Source organism: Anopheles stephensi, chromosome X (assembly GCF_013141755.1).
Source record: "Anopheles stephensi strain Indian chromosome X, UCI_ANSTEP_V1.0, whole genome shotgun sequence".
Taxonomy (NCBI): domain Eukaryota; kingdom Metazoa; phylum Arthropoda; class Insecta; order Diptera; family Culicidae; genus Anopheles; species Anopheles stephensi.
The window spans coordinates 15,043,348-15,067,434 of NC_050201.1; the positions used below are offsets into that span (position 1 = coordinate 15,043,348).

The 24,087-nt window shown below is 43.3% G+C and overlaps 1 protein-coding gene across 1 annotated transcript; it reads right to left on the reverse strand.

The window, feature by feature from the left end:
* Positions 1 to 1,420: 1,420 nt before the first annotated feature.
* LOC118510360 lies at positions 1,421 to 5,600 on the reverse strand. The gene is made up of 2 exons (XM_036052072.1): positions 5,043 to 5,600; positions 1,421 to 3,487 (listed from the first exon to the last, which is right to left on the reverse strand). The coding sequence occupies exons 1-2, from the start codon at positions 5,329 to 5,331 to the stop codon at positions 1,530 to 1,532; spliced, it is 2,247 nt and encodes a 748-aa protein (XP_035907965.1). The 5' UTR covers positions 5,332 to 5,600; the 3' UTR covers positions 1,421 to 1,529.
* Positions 5,601 to 24,087: the final 18,487 nt, after the last annotated feature.

A 24,087-nucleotide genomic window follows, 5' to 3' on the forward strand; every position in this document is an offset into this window, starting at 1 on the left:
TGAACGGTGAAATATCTGAGACGACGAGGTTTCTTGGATGTCACGAATTGAGGGGCAAAGATCGTCCGCTTGATCGGAGTTAAATTCACCACTGGGTTTAAACCTAATCACTCCCAGGACCAAACATTCATGGTGATCATCATTCAAGTCCAGCGTTGCCGTTTGACGACCGTGCTAGAGCCTCTTCATCTTTCTGGGTGGTTATGTTATTCATGAGTTATCTCTGATTCTTGAAATTCGACATTGTTGAAACTTTGCTCTCCTTTAATGCTGTGATGGATCACATTCTTCAGAGCAAGTAACTCTGGTAAGATATCGAAGGAATACTAAATTTTTCTGTGCCTTCCTCGTCAATTTAGACACACGTCCGGAATATAGCAGCCTATAGAGTTCCGGTATACTTTTTTCCCCATAAATGGTTTCCAGTGTCTTGGTTGTGTTTAGGCCCGGCCTGCTTTGATGTACAGATGTCAAATGATCGACATCGTCTAAGTAGAAATCGACTGGATGCTATCTACACGATATATAGAGATTTGGCTATTTCATGGAGGATAATTTAAGCCACAATTAGCAATACGGCCAGGCCGTTCCTTACAAATAAAAAAAGAGATATATATATGTATATATATATATATATATATATATATATATATATATATATATATATATATATATATATATATATATATATACATATATTTAAGCCACAACTGGATATTGGAGCATCAAAAACAAAAAGAAGCCAACGCTTCTCGAATTTGCTGTGTCAAGAAAGAAGAAGTATCATCGGGTCGAATAGGACAAATATTGAACCGATAGTTTGACTAAATCTTGTAAAAGAGCTTTGGCTTTTAAGTCAGTGCCTGGTGTACTGGAGGTTTCATCGATATCGTTGTCGATGTCTCTGAAGGGTAAGGATCATCTCCTTAGCCGCAGTTAAACCCTCAAGGACTAGTTTTCGAAAGTTATGGGAATCTCAATCCTAAAACTGACTAGCAATGTCCAATACGAGTAACCATCTTACGTTACTTCAACTACATCAGCTTTGATCAGCCTATGCCACCACAGAGTTTTGAAAGATACTATTGGCTATCAATAAATTGTACCAAAACTAATAACCAAAAATAGTATCTATTCTGTGTCCCTGCTCAAAGCCATCAACTTCCACTCCTTCTTTGGGTCTCACTTTTAAGAGTTTGTTCCTTGTTCCAACTTTCTCTGCAGCTTAGCCCAGACCTATTTCCGATGTCAGTAGGACATGTTGGGGTAGGTCAGTTTAATGACAGCCTCAACCAGTTTGAAGAGTTGAGACTCGTTTCCTTTCTCTCCAATAAAGCATCCTCAACTCGCCCACCTCTCGATTGCCGTTCGTTTGTTTTTATCCGATTCACCTTCGAATTAAGTGCTAATGTCTCTTCCGTTTAGATAAACAAATCAATCCTTTTGTTGGAAATTTATTGTTTCTCTTACAGTTTAAACACTCAAAAAAAAATGGAAAATCATTCACGCTAACTTAATGACGTACGTGTCTAGCGAAAGAGCTGCGAATTTTGTAGCGATTGGCGCAAAAATTGGCTCGGCACAAGGTTGGGCGAATACTCAACACCCGGTACAACGACCTCCGCTTCCGGTTCCGGTTTCGGCACGATCGGTGGTATGCGCGACTGTCGGACGGCTTTAACGCGTGGCAAGGATTTGGTGAGGTAGTCAGCGGGAGGCATTGGAGGTGGTGCCGGTGCGTCACTTTTTTGTGTGAGCAGTGCCGGCCGTAACATGGTGCCGGGTTCGGATTTGACGGTCAGCGAGCCGAGCGGTGGTTCGGGACGCTGACTGGTGCGGGCCACCAGCGGGGGGAGTAGTGGAAGTGGTTTGATGGTTTCCGGTGGAAGGGCCCGGGCCCTTAGCATCTGATCGGAACCGGTGGGTGAGTCGAGCGCTCGCTGATGTAGCCGAGCATTCAGATAGTTGGCCTCGTGCTGTCTGCGTAACGCTTCCTGGTGCTGATGGTGTAGGTGAGGATCCTGCTGATGGTAGTGCAGATGCTGATCGAAGTCATTGTACGGACTGCGGCTACGGCTGCGGGCGGCTGGACTATCGCTGGCAGCGCTGTGGTACGAACCGTTCCGTGGATCACGCGGATCTGGCGAGTCGGGATAGAGTGCGGCGAACCGTGCCGCGTTTCTTGCACTCAACTGCTGCTCGTGGACGGTCGGTTGCTGGTCCTCGAGCATATCGTCCGCTAGACGACCGTTCGTGTGTGGGATCTCGACCTGCAGCTCGGGATTGGTAGTGGTTGGCTGGGGGAGTTGTTGCGGCTGGTGACGCCGGCTAAACGCAAAGTAGGAACGCATCCGGGCCAGATCGGACTCTATCTCGGGCAGTGACTTGCGGCCAGTGTTGGGCATATGCCAGAGGGTCGCCACGGCACACACCACCCCGACTACGATCGCCGTGATGTAGTGTGCGGCGATCACGTCCTTATGATTGCTGGACCACACCGTTGTACCGCCGGCCAACTGATCCATCCCGAACAGTGTACCATCGTTGGTGCCGTAGTACTGCAGCAGCGCGATCGCTAGTACCTCCAACGCCGTGCCAAGCGCAAGGGCCGCTTCGTTGCAGTTGAGTGGAGCAAGCTCTAGAATGTTAATCGCCGGCAGTGGCAAAGCAGCACCGATGAACGCGAAGAACAACAGCTTAGCGATGCCGTACTCAAGATCGATCAGATCGGCCGAATAGAAGGCGATGGCTAGCACGAGCGCTATCACGTACAGGACGGACGCACCCAGGAACAGTATCTTCGGTGCGAGCCGTATTCCAAGCATGGTGGTGAGCAGCGCACCACCAACCATCAACCAGAACGGCACGTACCCGATATCTTCTCGCTCCAACACCTGCCGACTGGCCATAATGCCCATCACCAGCAACACCCAGTAGAACGCGAGCAGTCCAACCAACTTCGTCCCAATCATATACACCGTCCACAGCGTACGATACCGACAGCCAGAATCGTTCCCACCCGTACTAACGATACGCTCAGTGGACCAACCCGTTCCGGTCACACCTTTGCCGAGTGTTGGAGCGGCTCGTCCAAACTGTGCGTACGGTGCAAAGGAACGCCGGTCCGGATTTAGCAACCTGCCACTATCATGCGCCATTGCCGTGTCGTAATCGAGCGGACGCTTATAGTCCACGATTGTTTCACGCTGCAGCAGCTCTACCAGTCCGAGCAGCACCAGCATCAGTGTGCTGGTGGCCAGCAGTGCGATTGCCACATTTTGATGCAGTGTCTCCTCACCATTGGCGTTGACGGAGGCTAGCTCGACGATCGTTGCGGTGGACGCTACACCGGCCAGGAACCAGACCGTGCAGAGCGACATCAGCAGTACGCGGTGTCGTGAGCGTGAGCGGATGTGTAGGTAGCTGAGGCCTGGCACGAGCGTTAGGCCAAAGGCAATCGCGCCCAGATAGATCGCCGGTACGACATCTGTTGGAAGAGAGGGATATAGATTTGTGTCAGAATAGGAATTAACAGGTGAATGAGGTCTCAGAAACACAAAGACACTGAAAAACAAAGGATAAGTTTCACGCGAATGCATTAGCACGGACTTGGGAAGTATGAGATTGAAGACCCCATTGGGAGAGCTTTTGGAGAAGATGTCTCGTGAAGTTCAAAGTATCACACCAAGCACTTTAGGTAGTCTGGACTGGAATATTCTGCTATGGTTGTGTTCTGCTATGTTGTCAAGAAGGTCAACACTGTTAGAACAATATCCTTGAGAGCTTTGGGAGATTAACTAAAACCAATCTATATGTGTTCTTGAGCTTTTGGTAAAGATTATCAGAGCTAATGAAGGATATTGTATTAAGAGAGAAATTTCCTGGATAGAATCTTATTCTACAACCATCTAAATATCTCTGATCCTCTAATGTTTGAAAGGTCAACTCTATTGTTTGCAGAGAAATGATTTTATGACTCTTAGGGCCTCTCACGGACGCTCGGTTGCTTCAGGTGCGTTTTCAGCTTTCTTTAGAATGACCGAGGTCGCAAACATAAGCTCATGAGAGTGTGTCCTCCAAATATGTAATGTCTTGAAATCCTACATTATTACGCTACACTTTAATAGGCTTAAAACGTTGAAATATTTATTGAACTAAGTAGCGACGGAGCCCTAACGTTAAAAATAAGAATTCGTGGTCATCAATGCTCAAGAAAAGCTCTACTATCTTTAGGATTCAGATTAGGAATTCCATAATAAAAAACATCCATCTTCAATCCCTCGTTATATCAAGCAAGGCACAGCTGAAGGTCATGAAGGTTTTTTTCGTTGTTGAGAATGTTGATTTGTCCCCGTTTTTTCCTCCCTCCCTCCCAGGTTTGATGAGTCTGGTTACCGGCATGGCTTCGCCCAAACACGTCTCACTGAGCACGGTCACACATTCTTTCGCGTTTCGCGTAACGGTGTTTGATAGCGATCGGCAATCCATCGTACACACGGAAAAACACACCGGTGTACGCATGTCGTCCGCTGTTTGACAGCTGTCAATTGAAGAATTCGGGTGCGGTATCACCCCGCCTGGGGGGGGGGGGGACCACCAGTTGATAGATGCTCCTGTTTGATAGCGTGCCCGGTCCAAGGGTGACTCACCTCACACCGCAAGAATATTCTTCATCACATCGACGGAAACTAAGCCAGTCAGCCGGGAGGAAACGGGCGAAACCTTGGGGAGGGTCGTGTGAAGTTTGATGTTCCAGATGGCAATATAATGAAAAAACAACAACTCCTCTTCCCAAACATCCTCCCACACAGCTCTGTGGTGATGATAGAGGGTCGTAGATGATCAAAAGATGTTGTGGCCGGGTAGAAATATAGAGCGCGCGCGCGCACGGACGCTCGATGTGATAAGATAAGAGGTCGCGCAGCCGCGATATTGGCAATCGAGTGAAGCACTTGAGCCTATCGCACCACACCCAGGAACTCAGGAACTCCGGTTTGGGGTGAGGGAGGATTGGGAGGATAGGGAGCATTCCAAGAGCTTACCATCGACAAGCAGAAAGACGAGACCGGCGGTCAGGGAGAACACGGTGGCGGTTAGATGCAGGTACAGATGGATAAACTGCGTTTTGCGGTAGTTTAGCTTGAGCCCGTTGGTGAGCACCACCGTGATGAGCATGGCGACGATGGCGATAATGTGCGGCCAGTAGTACGTTTCCTCGTACAGACAGGCGATAAGCTTGTCTTCGACGGTCGGCAGCAGCAGCAGATATCCGTAGATGATCCCGGCCGGGATGTATGCAATCCCGGCCGTTACCTCGGCGACGTGGTCCATACCGGGCTGCAGTACCTCTGCAAGCGGACCTACGACGCACTACAGCATCGGTGGCGAAAAAAAACCCCGACCGATCTTGACCAACAAGTGCTGGCGTTTGCAAGATGAGTCACTGAGAGTCACCACTGAACTACACTGGTTTTTAAAGAACTTGATTTGTCTAAGACGACGGTTATGGCTCTTCACAACCCACCGGGAGTATAAGCGTCTGAATGCGTCTTATCAACGTCAAGTGCGTCCGACGACTGAGCGGACCGTGTGCGCACCTGAATGTATGCTCGGTCGTTGGGCAATCGCCCGTAATCGATAAACCACTTCCACCGATGATACCTCTTCAGGCTATTGAAGGTATAGAGGGTGGAGGTGTTGGGGGGTGGAGGAACCCGAATGTCCGACCCAACATAAGGGTCCAACATCGATCATGCGTCAGTTATTTGATGATGAGATCCATTATGGGACATACCCTACTAAGCGCGAAAAACTGTGGCTCCAAAAATTAGGCCGATCCCTGGTGGATGTCTAGCTCAATTAGCTGACTGCTCCATTAAGTGTTTGTGTATGTGTGTGTTCTAGTGATTGTGAAAGTGTAGCTGACAAGGATTTCGTCACGTTTCCAACCAACTGTTCATCACGTGTTCTTCGTGAGCTCTTAATCTCTCCCGGACATTTGCCTGCGGATATCCGAGACGACGGCGGAACTGACATTGAAAAGAGCAAGAGCAGGTCGATTAGAATCTAGTTTGCTTCACACTCTGGAGCAAGTGCAATGAATCAGGTGTCCAATATCCAAACGGGCTCGCTTCACTCCCCCATCGGTTCCCGGTGCCATGTAAACAGAAACCAGTCACCTATGCTTATCTTATCGTTCGCCAGTGCCCCGTAGTGCATCGATTGTCCGTCCTCCAGGCATGCCTCCGTTATGACTACCTATTAACTTTTACAATCGCTAGCATTCTACCCACCCCGTCCCGTATCACCCGGGCGTTCCTTCAAGCCGGCGGTCTGGTCTGGAAAAATCGATCGGGTAGCAATTTACGGTGATAATGTAAAACGCGCGGGTGATTAGAATGTGCCAAGAACATGTGCGCGAAGGAATTCATTCATCATTACTTCCGAATATCGTGCGTTTGTGTTCTTCAATTATCTGATAGTGGCGAACGGAAAGGGCCGGGGAAGGGAGGTAGCGAACGGTAAAGATGGGTGTTTGATGATTGAGTTTGGTGATCCATTGTGCTTCTTCTACGTTCTGCTGATCGGTTTTTTTATTTCCTTCACATTGAATGAGCCATCGGACTGTATTAGAGTTACGGCAGGTCTCCAGGAAGTGAAACGATACCTAACGCTATTAACGCATCAGATATTCTGTGGAATTTGTCGTGCAGTTCTGATTTAGGTGTGTTGGGATTGTATCATTCCCGATTCTGCTCTAGAGTTAGTAGTAAGAGGTGCTGAGACGTTAGCTAATCCTCAGATAGCTCAACTAACTATACCAGGTCCTGGGTTCTTTTCTAAATCATAGATAGCTTAACTAACTCCACCAGGTCCTGCGGCCTTATGAAGACCACGCATAACTTGCCTAATTATTGCACGTCCTTGGTCCTTATTCAGGTCATAGATTGCTTAGCTTACTTTACCAGTTCCTAGGTTCTTATGTAGATCACGGATAACTTAACTAACTGTACCAGATTCTTCGCCCCTATCTGGAGCACATATAGCTCAAAGACATTTACCAGGTTTTGGTCCTTATCTAGAATATAGATAGCTCAACTAACTATAACAGGTCCTAGGCCCTAATCGAAGCTAACTAAATAATTAGTTATTCACCGGAAAATCGCTCAATAGAATCTGGAAAATATAAAACCACACTAGTTTCTCATTGGAGCTGCAATGGTATAAGGTTGGAGATTTGCATTTGTGTAACACTTCCTCGTCTAAACTTTTCGATATCTAGAAAAACTATCCTTCTAGAAGTTATAGAAACGAGTCCCATCTCTTCCGGACGGGATGATCACATGTTCCAATCGAGTTAAACATAATGTTCCAACCGGGGCAGAAGTATATGGCCAAAAACAACCAGACTAAATTCCCCGTACAACCTGCGAAGTAGATCACAACTCTACACCGAGGCAATATAAATGAACGGGGTGTTTGGTGTAATCGAACAGATTTCGATAAGGTGAATCGTTCGCTGACGAAAGCCGCCCAACAGCCCCTCAAACAATCGGCTTAATCTTTGTGATATGTGTCGCATATCGCACCGGAGATGATAACTTCGAGGTCTTTCACGCCAGAAGCACCCGGGTTTCGGGGGATAGATGGGTTATTTATGATTTGTTATTATCGGACGCGCGCTTGACTGCGGCTCATTGTAAAGCTTGGCGGCGCTTATATCGCTGACAATCGCTATAAACTGGGACGCGCATTATGTAAGTAATCCAGGGATTTAGTGGGAGCGGTGATATCTTCTGTGTAAAATAGAGTAGCTTACTATTTGTTACTATTTGCTCTTCCTATGTTGCTAAAAATGTATCGAGATTGTATGTATTTTGAAGAAACCAGAAAAGCTCTGGCAATCAAATGATTAGGACTACAAATGGAAGCGATTGCTCCCGAAGTCCGATTGCTCCGAAAAGTTTTAGCCGTCACCACCACGGCTACTAGACTTTAAAATATTAATGGCGTCTAAAGACAATAAGAATAAGTAAATTATTATAAAACATAATATAATGTAAAAAATAAAATGAAAATAAAAACCAATTTTAATATTTATATATTAGAAAAAATGATGAAAAATCAAGAAAAATATTACGTAAAATTGTTAATGAAAAGTTACGAAAAACTATTTTTCTAATCAAAATTGCGAAACGGTAGAACCATATTATACCTCATAGTATACTTTATTTTCTATCGAGTGATTTTTCTAAAATTTTAGATAAAATTTTAAAATTATAGGATGTTTTAATATTAAGCATTTTGGCATTTTCATTTGCGAAAAAAACTTTTTTCATTCCAATATATTTTTTCTTTATTTATGACCCATGCATTACCGACTGTTCTCTTTGTTCGCCTACAAACCCCCTGGTAAGAGCACACAAAGGAAAGAAATAAAAGAGAAGGGTGGTTTTATGATCGGCCCGATGTGTTGGGGACTCACGATCGAGTGCCGGACCGCCTCGAATGATCACCCTTCACCGGAACGACCTAACCAGTTTTATGAGCCGAAGCGAGTCGACTATCTGCGGCCCGACAATACACAGACACGGCACATCGGAGCTTTCTATCCGTACACGGCGTATACGTATACGGCCGTGTACGTACACGGCGGTCGCGTTTCTCTCCGCGAGCGGTTGAAGGCTAGGCCGCGAATAGGCGCGAAAGTAAAAAACAAGCGAAGAGCTCAATGAAAAATAATATAAAAAAAAAGATGGTGACCAATTGCGATCCAGTCACTGCCGTTCTAGGAAATTTTGCTTCGCCCTTCATGCTTTTCCGGGGTGTTACTGTTTTATTGCTACGGCAATTCGCGATCTATCTAATGGCATGCGGAGTTACGGGATGTTGGTGTTCAATTTTAATAACCGTATCCAATCATCCGCCATAAAACTGGCTACACTTGGGAAAGCAATCAACTTACCGCGTACTGGCTAATGTTGAGACGCAATAGCCAGCAACGCTTGCCATGACCAATCGGTGATGCAAAATAAAAATGTGCAAATTCCTGTGCGCTTAGATCAGCCGCTGCAACAAGCGCTTCTTTGTTCCAGCACCGCTACGTTCGTTCATATTAAAGTCATTGTATGTAACATTGAGTCATTGTTACGCGATTTTCTATGGACCGGATGATTGAATCAAGATTTCTCCAACCAAAGAAAAAACAATCAATTCCAAAGCGAAGTATCTGTCGCTTCTCGCCATCCGGAAAGCGTTCTAATCATGCCTTTTTGGTAGCCATTTGTTTTGAGTTCAAAATTTGAAGTTAGATAGGATTCAACTAAAACAAAAAGCTCTCTCGATGGCTCTGAAGCAAGGGTTGGCAAAGTCCAGACAAGCATAGCAATTTTGGTAGTACCCATAAAGAACACAAGTTCCTAAGACACCAGAGATTTTTTAAGTAGTAGTTAACTTAAAAGATTTAGGGCAGTAATTTAGACAGTCCGCATCGTCCTCAAATAAGCAAGACTGAATATCCAACTCCGGGTGAACTAAGTCAAGAAAGTCAGTAATGGCAGTCCAAGACCTGTTGAAGTACTGAGCCAAAGAAGAAGTATTGGAGCGCTAAGCAAATATTGGGCAATCGAAAACCAGACTACCAGAAAGATTGCTGATTAATTAAAAAGCATTGATGAGTGGTTTTGAGATACTCCTGAGTTGTCTGGCACGCAGTTTAAGACCTTTTTTCCAATAGTTTGGCCCTATCCAAGAATTGTGTCGCTGCTTTAGAGTATCTATGGCCTAAAACAGTCGAGCAACTGGAATTTCTTACGAGGCTATGAGGCAGGAATCGAGGTATGAGGCTCCACCTTCTACTACCTCACACATTGTACGAATGGTTGTCGTATGTTCCAGAAGTAGCTTTTCTAATGCGTACATGCTATTGCGCAGCAGGTCAAATAGGACAAACGAACCGCACGCTACAGTCATCTCTTCAACAGAGATCGATCATCGTTCAGTGCTTGAAACTTCTCGATAATTATGACCGCACTGAGATTCGTGGAAGAGAGACAACTAAACTGTGGTGAGTCGTAGTGGCGAACTATTCGTAGAGGATTAGTAAGCCAGTCGGGAACGCCGTCTCAAGGTCGTGTGGGATCGCAAAGGCATGTGCATCATCTGATAGAGCGTCATAACCTCGAATTGTCTTTTCTGGGATGAAATGATGTGCAACCTGCCGAAGAACCCGATTCAAATATGAGTCTAAACATTGATGCACGTGCTCTGATAATTTGGGTAGCTATTTCATTTCATGGGGCGGTCCGAGGTGGCCGAGGAGACACCGGCGCCGGTCTTCAAACGGCAGGACCGGGGCTCAAATCCCACCCAGATCGCCTCCCCGTACGCAGATCTGACTTACTTTGTTACGGGTAAAAATCGATTCACAGTAAGCTTAAAAATGGCTGGCTGAGAGCTGTAGAAGTTGCAGTGCCAAGGAAGAAGAAGAAGATTTCATTTCAAGGTAAGCTTCCATTGGCAAGGGCCTCAACGAGATTGATGCTGGATGATGTCACCTGAAAATTCTAGGAATGAGTTGCGACTCGACCGTGACGAGGTTTGCTAGGGAAGCCGTCCAGCAGCAGAACAACTCCATGATTCACAGCTCGGAACTGACTGAAGCGAATTCCCGTTCAATTTTTTATTGAATTTAACTAAGCAACCTTGGGTCTACTGTTGCACTTATGAGACCAGCAAATAATTGGACAATCAAGTTTGCAACCCCTGGATAAACATAACTTCGTCCACTAAATCAAAGCTTCTGGAAAAAATAATTCACAAACGAAAACATCTCTTAGATTCACTCCTGCTTTATTGAAAATGTAGGCTTATTTGGATTTTTGTTGCTGTAAAGGTCCAGTTTTCAAATAGATTCTATTAAGATTCAAAGCAGAAAGTAGATGTAAAGTGCCTCAAACCGGAAATCCGGACACCTTAAAATTGAGCCATTGCTGGATTTCAAACATTTTTTGTACTATAAAACAATACCAAAGACACAAAAGTACGAAAGTTGGCCAGAAGACAGATTATTTTAAATTCCCAAAAGCTAATACAAGACTCATATGATGCCCTTTTAAGATCCACATTGCTGGACATAACGCTTTGATGCCATAGAGCACCGAAGACCCAAGACGGAATTGGGCTATGTTGGTCAAGTAAGGAAGGTATTTGGGGCAGGATATACGGATGAGTTCGTACAACTAAAGTGTCTTATACAGTGTTCTATATCTGATAACACAATAATGGTTCTTTTTTTTTGGGACAGTTGGGCTACGGGGTACTTGCCAAAACAGGGAAAACTTTTCAGCAGAAATGTTATGTAGAAACTATGAAAAATATTTGTTTTTTTGTTTGCTTTTATGTAGGTCCCTTAAGAGAGAGAGAGAGAGAGAGAGAGAGAGAGAGAGAGAGAGAGAGATTAAGAGCTTAATTCGTACATGTCGCCGTGATTCCATGTATGTGGCCATTGAAAAACTGGCCAAATGACTTGGAAACTATTTGCTAGCTTCAGATATAAATTAAAAGTCATGTTTGAAAAATAATGGTGGTCTAATTCCTCGTAAGATGCGTCAAACGAATCAGTCATACAGTTCAACCGAAACGAGGTACGTTTGGCCGCAGTATGCGTTAAAAATGTGAAAAAAATATTAAAAAAAACTAAAAGCAAAAGTTTAAACATCTTTTGAACGGTTTAATTTCAATAAAAACGCAACCGCTGTCCGGATTTCAATTTGGTTTGGTTCATTGAAAGGTGTATAGAGAGATGAGGAGCAAGGGAATGACAATTGTCCAGCCCTAGGCTAAGCAAATCGTTCTCAAAGTAGAGCAATTGCTTGATTATAAGTTGTCCAGATGTCGGTATTGAGGTACTGCAGCAGTATATCAATTTTGAAAATATTTTGCCAAAGACATGGTGAAGAATGATTCGACAAACACGGAGTTCCACTCTTACCAACTACACGAGGACAAAACGACCAAAATCGTCTTCCAAAACCAAACCAAAACCAGACCAGCAGGCATTGTACCTGTTGCACTTCACCAAAGGCTCAGTAGACATTACTGTTTTGAAAACAATCACGGCTCTCTACCATAAAATGGTCACTTGGCGTTACTTTTCCGGACAACCTGGTCCTATGCAAAGCAAAAATTGCCAAAGATTTGGACATGGAGCTGAAAATTGCCACAGAGCGCCGGTGTGCATTAAATGTTCCTTGGGACACAAATCTTCCACATGTCCATTATCTGCAGAAGCGGGCGAAGACAAGATCCCGACGCACAAATTAAAATGTGCCAATTGCGATGGAAACCATACAGCCAATTATAGCGGTTGTCCTAAACGACTAACAAAATCAAAACCGAAAACTCAAAACGGAACAATGTTCGCAACTATGCAAAGACAGGTAAATTTATCTAGCAGTGATTTCCCTCCGCTTCTCTCCCGTAGTCAAAACCGTAATCAGTTCCCTACTACGCACATCCATCCCGAGTAAATGGTCAGTCACCTCTGTCATATGCAGACGCAACTAACAGCGCTGACCTTTTCAACTCAGAAGAACTAGTGCAAATCATTTCCGACACATTTCATAGTTTGCGTGGATGTAAAAGTAAAGAGGACCAAATCAAGGTAATCTTTACAATTGTTCAAAGATACTGCTATCGATAAATGGAGCAATTAACAAACATTAAAGTCGCCTTCTGGAATGCAAATAGCGTAACCAACAAAAAAATAGATTTCACAAGATATCTTAACCATCATGGTATTGACGTAGTCGCAGTGAGTCATTTGTGGCGACTTTCATTTGAGCCCGTCACAATGCCTCGAACAATCAAGCAGGAAAAACCTTATTTGACGAACTGCAAATAGGACAATTTTCTTTCCATCAACCATCCCAACTCACCTTCCTACATTCCTTCAAATCCTATTAACAATCCCTCCACGTTAGACTTAGTTTTAACAAACCATCAAGATCTATCGGAACCAAAAACGATGCATGATCTAAGTTCAGACCATCTGCCAGTGCTATTCGAATTTAAAGACGTCCAAATAATCAAAGTACCGAAAAAAACAATTATTTGATTTTAAAAATGCAAACTGGCCTCTCTTCAAATCCGAATTAAAAAATAATATTAATCCTACTGAAATCGACCTTAGTCAAATCGAACAGCCATCACAAATAGATAAAATGATACAAAAGCTATCATACCACGTTAACCAATCACACAATCAAGCCATTCCGCTCTTTACCGGGAGATTACAACATTCTCATTCCTCAATCAATTATTTCCTTGATAAAATTAAGAAATGTTTATAGGAAAAAATGGCAAAGACACCGACTAAATCTCTATTACAAAGATACCTCCCTATCCTTGAAAAAAGATATCGAAACCAAGCTATGCATACTACGAAATTCGGCATGGTCCAAGAATTTAGAATCATTAAACCCACAATATAACAAAAATAGCAAACTTTGGAAATTCGTAAAAATAATTAAAAAACAACGCAAAAGTATACCAGCTTTAAAAGATAACAACAAAACACTTCAAACTCCTATAGAACAATGTGAAGCAATAAAAACGCATTTTCAAAAAGCCCACAGTACCACCTTTCACGATAACTGCCCTTTAAATAACAAAGTGAATACAGCAGTACACAGGTTTTTCCGTTCAAACCCAACCCCCGAAATTATACCAACCGATTTGATCAAACCTAAGGAAATATTTGAAATTATAAAATCAACAAAGATAAAATCTTCTTCAAGACTAGATTGCATAAATTATCGAACTATAAAACAACTTCCTATAAATGTTATTGCATACATTACCTTAATCTGCAATGCCTGCATAAAACTAGGATACTTTCCCAATAGTTGGAAACAAGCTAAGGTTGTGCCAATCCCAAAATTCGGTAAAAATTTGAATCAAGCTTGCAACTACAGACCAATTAGCCTTTTAAACTGCTTCAGCAAAATTTTTGAAAAAAATACCGCTATAAGATTACGAACATACGCTGAAATTTGTAATATTATACCAAACTCTCAGTTTGATTTTTAACCCGGCCTTTCCACGACACATCAGTTACATAGGCTCAAAAGCGATATAATCTTTAATCGACACAATAAAAAATCCACCGGCCTAGTACTACTGGACATGGAAAAAGCGTTTGATGCCATTTGGCATGATGGTCTGACTTACAAATTAATTAAGTATGGTTACTCAAATTATATAATCCATCTGATCAATAGTATCCTATCCAATAGATCTAATGCTGTTTATATCAACAATTCGCATTCCAATACCTACTCTCCCCCTGCGGGTTTGCCACAAGGGAGTGTACTTTCACCCATACTTTTCAACATCTTTACGGCTGACATATCTAAAATGGCAAACTGTACCCAATACCAATATGCGGACGATCTGACCATTAGCACTTGCAGTAGATTATCGAAAACCGCGATTAAAACACTAAACAAATCTTTACTCATCTATCAGAAATACTGCAACAGATGGAAATTGAAGATCAACCCTAACAAGTCAGAAGCAATATTTTTCACCCGTTTCACTAGCCGACGTAAAATACCTGATACCAATCTAAATTTGAATGGAGTAAATATACCAATGTACCAATGTACATTGAATGGTGTACCAATGTCAAATATTTAGGTATGATTTTAGATAAATCCCTTACATTCAAACAACATATTGAAAACCTTACCATCAAATGTGAAAAATACTAAGAAGCCTGTATTGTTTCTGGAACAGATCATCAAAACTAAGTCTAAAAAACAAAATCCTCATGTACACCTCCCTGATAAGGCCTATAATAACCTACGCATCTCCAGTTTGGCACTCCTGCGCTACAACACACAAATTAAAAATGCAAATAATTCAAAATTGATTTTTGAAAACTTTCTTGAATGTCCCTTTTTGGTATAGAACTAATTACATCCACAAAACTTGCAATATTGAACCCCTCGAAATATTCATAACAAAACTGAACTCCAATTACTTATCACGAACTAATAATAACCTTATCCCCATACTACTGGAATCGCTCTCCCGATCATAACTATAATTGTATTACCAATCCTCAACTTCTTTCTATCCTACCCTCTACCTCTCCAACGAAATTCGCTGTTAGATAATTAAGATTAGTTTTGGCTTTCTTCCTTCTCTCGTAACCTGTCGTAATTCTTTATATATAGATAAAAAAACACATAAAACATTAAACTTTTTTTTTCTCTTGTCCTGTGGTGGGTTTTGTTAATTTTCCCACCCCATTTTCCAATCACCATAACGGTAATGCTAACTAGCAACGTAGAATCAAAACAATAAAGCTATATAAAAGTTACTAATATTGAGGAAAGCACTAAAGCGAGCCCACTGTATAAACATCTTGAAATGTACTTGTATACTTATTATCACAAACAATAAATAAAACATTACTACTACTACTACTACAAGTTCCTAAGAAACCAGAGATTTTTTATTAGTCGTTTAGTTAACAGATACAGGCAGTAATTTAGACAGTCCGCATCGTCCTCAAGTAAGCAAGACTGAATATCCAACTCCGGGTGAACTAAGTCAAGAAAGTCAGTAATGGCAGTCCAAGACCTGTTGAAGTACTGAGCCAAAGAAGAAGTATTGGAGCGCTAAGCAAATATTGGGCAATCGAATTCCAGACTACCAGAAAGATTGCTGATTAATTAAAAAGCATTGATGAGTGGTTTTGAGATACTCCTGAGTTATCTGGCACGCAGTTTAAGACCTCTTTTCCAATAGTTTGGCCCTATCCAAGAATTGTGTCCCTGCTTTAGAGCATCTATGGCCCAAAACAGTCGAGCAACTGGAATTTCTTATGAGGCTATGAGGCAGGAATCGAGGTATGAGGCTCCACCTTCTACTACCTCACACATTGTACGAATGGTTGTCGTATGTTCCAGAAGTAGCTTTTCTAATGCGTACATGCTATTGCGCAGCAGGTCAAATAGGACAAACGAACCGCACGCTACAGTCATCTCTTCAACAGAGATCGATCATCGTTCAGTGCTTGAAACTTCTCGATAATTATGACCGCACTGAGATTCGTGGAAGAGAGACAACTAAACTGTGGTGCGCCATAGTGGCGAACTATTCGTAGAGGATTAGTAAGCCAGTCGGGAACGCCATCTCAAGGTCGTGTGGGATCGCAAAGGCATGTGCATCATCTGATAGAGCGTCATAACCTCGAATTGTCTTTTCTGGGATGAAATGATGTGCAACCTGCCGAAGAACCCGATTCAAATATGAGTCTGAACATTGATGCACGTGCTCTGATAATTTGGGTAGCTATTTCATTTCATGGGGCGGTCCGAGGTGGCCGAGGAGACACCGGCGCCGGTTTTCAAACGGCAGGACCGGGGCTCAAATCCCACCCAGATCGCCTCCCCGTACGCAGATCTGACTTACTTTGTTACGGGTAAAAATCGATTCACAGTAAGCTTAAAAATGGCTGGCTGAGAGCTGTAGAAGTTGCAGTGCCAAGGAAGAAGAAGAAGATTTCATTTCAAGGTAAGCTTCCATTGGCAAGGGCCTCAACGAGATTGATGCTGGATGATGTCACCTGAAAATTCTAGGAATGAGTTGCGACTCGACCGTGACGAGGTTTGCTAGGGAAGCCGTCCAGCAGCAGAACAACTCCATGATTCACAGCTCGGAACTGACTGAAGCGAATTCCCGTTCAATTTTTTATTGAATTTAACTAAGCAACCTTGGGTCTACTGTTGCACTTATGAGACCAGCAAATAATTGGACAATCAAGCTTGCAACCTCTGGATAAACATAACTTTTTCCACTAAATCAAAGCTTCTGGAAAAAAGAATTCACAAACGAAAACATCTCTTAGATTCACTAGAGGCGAATGAAGTCTCAAAGACCCAAAGCCTCTATAAATAAACGAAAAAAAAAAAAAAAAAATCTTAGATTCACTCCTGCTTTATTGAAAATGTAGGCTTATTTGGATTTTTGTTGCTGTAAAGGTCCGGTTTTCAAATAGATTCTATTAAGATTCAAAGCAGAAAGTAGATGTAAAGTGCCTCAAACCGGAAATCCGGACACCTTAAAATTGAGCCATTGCTGGATTTCAAACATTTTTTGTACTATAAAACAATACCAAAGACACAAAAGTACGAAAGTTGGCCAGAAGACAGATTATTTTAAATTCCCAAAAGCTAATACAAGACTCATATGATGCCCTTTTAAGATCCACATTGCTGGACATAACGCTTTGATGCCATAGAGCACCGAAGACCCAAGACGGAATTGGGCTATGTTGGTCAAGTAAGGAAGGTATTTGTGGTAGGATATACGGATGAATTCGTACAACTAAAGTGTCTTATACAGTGTTCTATATCTGATAACACAATAATGGTTCTTTTTTTTTGGGACAGTTGGGCTACGGGGTACTTGCCAAAACAGGGAAAACTTTTCAGCAGAAATGTTATGTAGAAACTATGAAAAATATTTTTTTTTTTTGCTTTTATGTAGGTCCCTTAAGAGAGAGAGAGAGAGAGAGATTAAGAGCTTAATTCGTACATGTCGCCGTGATTCCATGTATGTGTCCATTGAAAAACTGGCCAAATGACTTGGAAACTATTTGCTAGCTTCAGATATAAATTAAAAGTCATGTTTGAAAAATAATGGTGGCATAATTCCTCGTAAGATGCGTCAAACGAATCAGTCATACAGTTCAACCGAAACGAGGTACGTTTGGCCGCAGTATGCGTTAAAAATGTGGAAAAAATTATTAAAAAAAAACTAAAAGCAAAAGTTTAAACATCTTTTGAACGGTTTAATTCCAATAATTTTCATAAAAACGCAACCGCTGTCCGGATTTCAATTTGGTTTGGTTCATTGAAAGGTGTATAGAGAGATGAGGAACAAGGGAATGATGATTGTCCAGCCCTAGGCTAAGCAAATCGTTCTCAAAGTCCAGCAATTGCTTGATTTTAAGGTGTCCAGATGTCGGTATTGAGGTACTGCAGCAGTATATCAATTTTGAAAATATTTTGCCAAAGACATGGTGAAGAATGATTCGAGAAATTCCTTAATTGGAGTAGCGTAGCTAATGGTCGACCCCATAGTGCTTCTGGCCAAAGTTAGTTCAGTCGTACTGGTATGGATAATGGCTGTCCATTGCTTGATTACTCATCCGCTTAATCGTCAAGCGAACCTCGCCGAGCTTGACGAATCGCGTCCCAGCTTAGGGCGTGCCACACCCAAGAGTATGACGATGTGATGCCGATGGCTTTCCAATACTGCAATGAAGCTTTTCGCCTGCTGCATCAAATGTGTCATCTAAATTCGTAGAAATCTCTGATGAAACCTAAATCTAGGAGAAAAATGGCTGAAGTATGAATAAAGCACTCACGGGCACCCACTTTTTGTCATGGAGATACTTAAAATTTAGCCCTTTTTTTTCAGTTTTTATTTTTTTCGTCATCATGCTCAACTTTTTAACGGCTAAATTAAAAACTCCATTTTTAAACGTTTTAAGTCCTTTATTGGTCTTGGTCGAAGAAACGTACCATTCGTAATATTTCAAATAATATGTTTGTGGTTAACTCACATTGAATGCGTATAATATCCATAAAATTTCATTACAAAGAATACTCTCTCTCTCTCCCTCTCTCCCTCTCTCCCTCTCTCCTTCTCCCTCTCCCTCTCACTATCTCTCTCTCGCAGACGGTTACAAACGACGAAACAGCCGACCGAGACGGTGCCATCCACGCACAAATGCTCCGGTCAACCATCCGCCACGGCGAGGGAAGTATCGCTGCTGTTCGCTGTACAGAATGCTCGACTTCTCGTTGCCGATGGTCAGGGTCGGTGGTATCGGCTTTCGGATAACCATCCGCACCAACCGATGGCCGCTGGCAACGCCGGCGTACGTTACACCTTCGCCCCAACGGCTGCGCCCGATCGACAGGACCACACCGTACCTGTCCAGACTGTCTCGTACCTCCTCGTCCGACACCAGCTCGGAAAGGTCGAACACCATCACGACCGTGGGCATGTCCAGCAGCGTCAGCACGACCCGTGCCCCTGTGCGGCCCGGCGGATATACGTGACGCTTGTTGTGCAGCATCACCAGATGCTTGGCCATTACGTACCCTTTCATGCGCAGATAAATGCACCGGTGCAACCCGTTCCACTGAAGAATGTCCAGCGATTCCGGTGCGACCTGCAGATAGTGTTCGGCGAAGTCATGCAGCTCCAGCACGGTCAACTCCCGCTTCAGGAAGGTAAAGTCGCAGCAGACGGTACTCGTCCGGAGGTATGCACAGTCGATCGGCTCCAGGTCTGATTCCGGTACTAGGTCCATCTTCTGGCAAGCGGAATCGGTTTAAATTCACCACAAAAACTCAATAGCAGTGACTGGACTGTGCGATCTACTTCACGCGAAAGTGTACGCTCAACTGTGCTGCGCCGCGGAACGATCGCGATTACCATTGCGTTGATCTCTTTCGCACCAACCGTGTTACTCTCTGGGCAATGGCTCGGGAGCTTTCCAAGAAAATTTATAAATTTGCGACGATCGATCCACCGCCGAGAGAGGGAGTTAGGAGATACTTCGTTAGCGAGAAAGAGAGAGAGAGAGAGAGCGATGGAGCTCGGCTGTCGGCTTGTTGGCGTTCATTTTTTGCAACGAAGCTGTTAAAAACTCTCGTGTGTGCGCTACTGCGTACGAAGCTCTTTGTGTACGACGACACGACCAGCGACTTCATGGGGAACCCGAATAAAAAGCTATAGCGTCCGCTTCCATCCAGTGGAGGACAATTTCAGACGTCAGATTTACGTTGGCTTGACCAGGTGCGGGCTAGGCGCGTTCACACAGTTCTAGAACTACTCGATCGGTTAGTGTTCCGTGGCTACGATGTGCGTACCGAAACAGGGACGGCTAGAAGTGGATGGCGGACTGAATTTATATCGAGAGCAGCAGGACGTGGAGGAGATGATAGAAGAGGTGGAGGACGAAGAGGAGGAGGAGGAGGAGGAGGAAGAACAGGCGGAAGTGACGATGGATTCGGAATCTCAACTCGTGATGGAGTTGGCCAGGACGATGGATTTAAACATTCGGCTCATGAATCGCTTCTCGGTGCAGTTTATGGTTGTGGCGGATTTGGCGATACGGGCTCACCGGGAGCTGGCCAGCCGAATTGCGGAGCTCCACGCGCAGGAAGTGCGCGAAACGTTCCCAAGGTACGTGGCGATAGCATTGCAGGGTCCGGAATTTTATGCCGAGGTCGACGAGGTGCTGAGGCGTGGCGATACGGCCGACCAGCCGGCAGAAGAGTTTCCCGGTACCATCCATGCGCTGCTCGCCCTGCACGAAAGGGCGACGATGTTGCGGATCCGGGCAGAACATACGGCGAATCGGTATGCGGCCACCACGGCGCGTTACCTGGATGCGACCAGACATGGGCCACGGCCGGATGGGCCCGCTCCGGTTACGATGGAGGAGGTGCTGCAAATGCAGCGGGAGTCGGTTTTGGAACGGGCTGCGGCCGAACGGGCGTGGATGCGTTATCGGGCCGCTTACGATCAGTACATGAGGAGGCGTACAGTGGATGTGGAGGAGTCGGCGCAGGATACTGATGAAACGGATGGGGCGTATCAGATGGCCGATGTCGTTGGGCAATATGATGAGCTGAATATGGAATCGCCGTTTATTGAATATGATATTGTTTCTTTGCCGGCCAATTTTTCACTTGAGCAGGAGGAGGAGGTGGAGGAGGAGGAGGAGGAGGAGGAGATGGAGGAGGAGGAGGAAGAAGAAGAGAAGGATAAGGAGGAGGAGAAGGAGGAGGAGGAGGAAGAAGAAGAGAAGGATAAGGAGGAGGAGAAGGAGGAAAAGGAGAAGGAGGAGGAGGAAGAAGAGGACGAGGAAGATGAGGAGGAGGAGGAAGAAGAAGAGGAGGAGCAGGAAGATGAAGAGGAGGAAGAGGAAGAGGGGGAGGAGGAGGAAGCGGAGGAGAGCGATGACGAGATGAAGGATAATAAGAGGGCGGACGCAAGGAAGAGAAGGCGGAAAGCGAGAAGGGCCAAGAGGATCAGATATTCTTAGTCTTTCTGGTAATGTCTCTGGATCTGGATCCAGCCTGGAACAATTAACAAGAAGTTAACCGGATATAGGCCATGTGCCCTGGAAATAGGACGCCGATTCACGGCAAATCACAAATAAATATGTAATCGTTGTTTTACGTCCGGTGTTGTCTACTTCATTTCTACATGTACATGCAAATATCACAACGGATGTCCATGCAGATGGATGGGGGATTTTTGTCTTAGGCTTTTGATTTCAGCTGGAGATGGTTGCTTCATGTTGGAGATTTAGGTTCCTTGGCGTGACAGTTGGTCGGCGTTGCTCTTTCACCTATTTGAAAAAAATCGCTTGTCGTTGGTAATAAGGTTCGCGCAGTAGTAGAGTAGTAGTAGGGGCTACTAAACTGTAAACTAAACGGTTAGACCTGAGCTCTGACATTATTCGTATGTACGCACCATCTGGCACAGAGATGCCATAGCACAAAAGGCCCATCTAGATTATCCGTGTCCAACATAATCTGTCACCGCGCAGAGCAGAGAGACATTGGGGCATATATGGGCTCTTGTAAGATTGAGTTGACAAATGCGCCACCATGCACCCTAACCATACGACGTTTTCTTTTCAGCCGAAGCTATTGCCTTTCGATTTGCCTTCGACGAAAAATTTCGAACCAACATTTCGAACGTCATCGTCATGGATGATCCTGATGCCAGCCACATTCAACGAGTCCTTGCCCGAGTCCTTCGCATCGGTCACACCCGTCTGACACACTTCTACCTTCTCTACAGATCCAATCCTCCACTATGCAGCTTCTAGATACCGACCAAGCCATCATACTATCACCCGACCAACAACAGCAGAACCGTCTCGTCCAATGTCTATGCAGCAGCAACCTGTACCGGGAGATAGTAAAGCCATACATACTATAGTTGTACCAGCAAATGTAACCATAGTATAGAAGAAAAACAAGGCGAATGAGGTCTCAGACACCCAAAGCCTCTGTAAATAAACGAAATAAGAAACAAACTTCACCTTTTTGCAGGTAGATGCGTTTCCCTACCAGTTTTGTTTTTGTTCTTCATTCTTTAGTTAAATTCTTTAGTAAAATCTGCAAGTCTTTAAATACTTGAAATCTGTAGTGCATTCGTGGGAAGGGCCGAAAAGCAGGACGGAATCAGTGAATCACCGCTCATGTTTAGTGGTGCGTGTGAAGCTGAATTAGCTCGCTTAAGCGATTTCAAATATATATTTTTTAATATCACAAGAAAAAAGTTTGGAAAAATCCAGTTGTACGAATTTTCCTCTTGTTTCTTCTAATGCCTAATGTCAAAATGGACCGAAATTGTTTAAGAAAAACAATTTCTTAGAGGGAGGAGGGAGGGACGACGACGACGAAGGAAGTCAAATGACTCAATGCCTCTAAACGTAAACAAGCGACCAACCTCTACTCGATGCTCTCACACACTTGCTCTTAATGTATAGCTTCGGCTTTTGTCAACGGTTGATGTCAGCAGATTTAGTTTTGGTTTGCGATGCATTACATTCTTTACTGAATGTGATGCATGAGCTTTACCTGATGCAATTGTAAATTTTATTTTTATTGCGTAGTATCAATATGATAAAAGGCGACATGGTCTAAAAAATAGCTTAAGATTTGGCTTGGTACCTAATGTTCATTTTTTGATAAATGCCCCAAATTTGCTCCACAAATGTTTTCTAACCAAGTTTTTTTTAAATAATGAGATATATTTAAAACAACAAAACAACATTAAAATATTCAATTTAGCATTAAAAAAAAAAACGCTTGACCGAAACATTAACATGGCGAGCAGAGATTGATCTAACCGTTGGTAATTATGGCAATAAACATGGATGCCATTGCATTAGGCTCAGGCTCAACAGGTCTTCTCTGGCACCTCATTAAGATCGTTTAAGGCTAACTACATACTTTTGGTCTACTTCTTCTTCTTCTTTTTTTGTTTGGCTCCACAACCTCTTGAGGCCTCCATTCCATTCCTGCGCCACTGCTGCCTCTCCGTGACTTGGTTTTCAACGTAGCGTATGATAGTTCCCCCTCTGCGTCAGTTCGAGTCCGTTCGAATGAGATTTGAACCTCGGTCCTGTCGTTTGGGATTATGCTTTCCTTCGCTTCTCTTCCATTTTCTATACAGTGACTAATCGACCTTTCTTTTATTCTGCTTATTGTGCGTAACAGCACCCAGCAGCCTGAGTTCTTTTCCGAAGCTTCTATGTAGGCAGTTCGAAGCTTGTTTTCTACAAATATTCTACTTTCACCATGATTTTGTTTGAATCAAAATGGACGGGTTTTGACACTGAAGAGTAACATATTGAGTTATTTACAAAACAAGGTCAAAAATTAATCTGCTGCCCTGCACAAAATATTTGTTTACAAAAATACCCGTCCAAAAACCTTTGTTTCTAATGATGCACCGTTTAGGATGTTTTTTTTTTTATCAAACATCGTTATTAACATAAGTTACTGCAAAAATACATTGCTTCGCAATTTTAGCATTTTAAAAAAAATATATCAGTCCTTAACACAACTATACAAACTCCAGTTTTTTTATAGAATAAAATAAAAACTAAAAGAGTTAGCTAAATCTGATGTTCTAGTAAGTTGTAGAGAATTACAAAACACACATTTTGAAGAAAAAAAATAAAATTTTACACATGTTTTAACAATTTATTTTGGCACCAACAAAATTGCTCCATATAACATAACTATACGAACACCTACGGAAATTATTTTTCTCCGCTATTGTAATGATTTTAAAAATCGTCCAAAAATACAAGTAGCAAGACAACATAAAATAATTTTTTTAACATAAAAATATTTTTGAAGTAGTTAAATAGTTAGTAGTTAGTAGCTCCCTGCCATACGGTTTTTACGGGAAAGGTACGATTTTTTTACATATTTTGATTTTTAGTATTTTTAATATCGCAAG

What these genes read in the sequence shown, in the direction of transcription:
- LOC118510360 (XM_036052072.1), bottom strand. Translation starts at nt 5,331, where the DNA reads ATGGACCACGTCGCCGAGGTAACGGCCGGGATTGCATACATCCCGGCC. An exon ending in CGTCTTTCTGCTTGTCGATG is followed by an intron (nt 3,488 to 5,042) that starts GTAAGCTCTTGG and finishes CTCTTCCAACAG; the next exon opens with ATGTCGTACCGGCGATCTAT.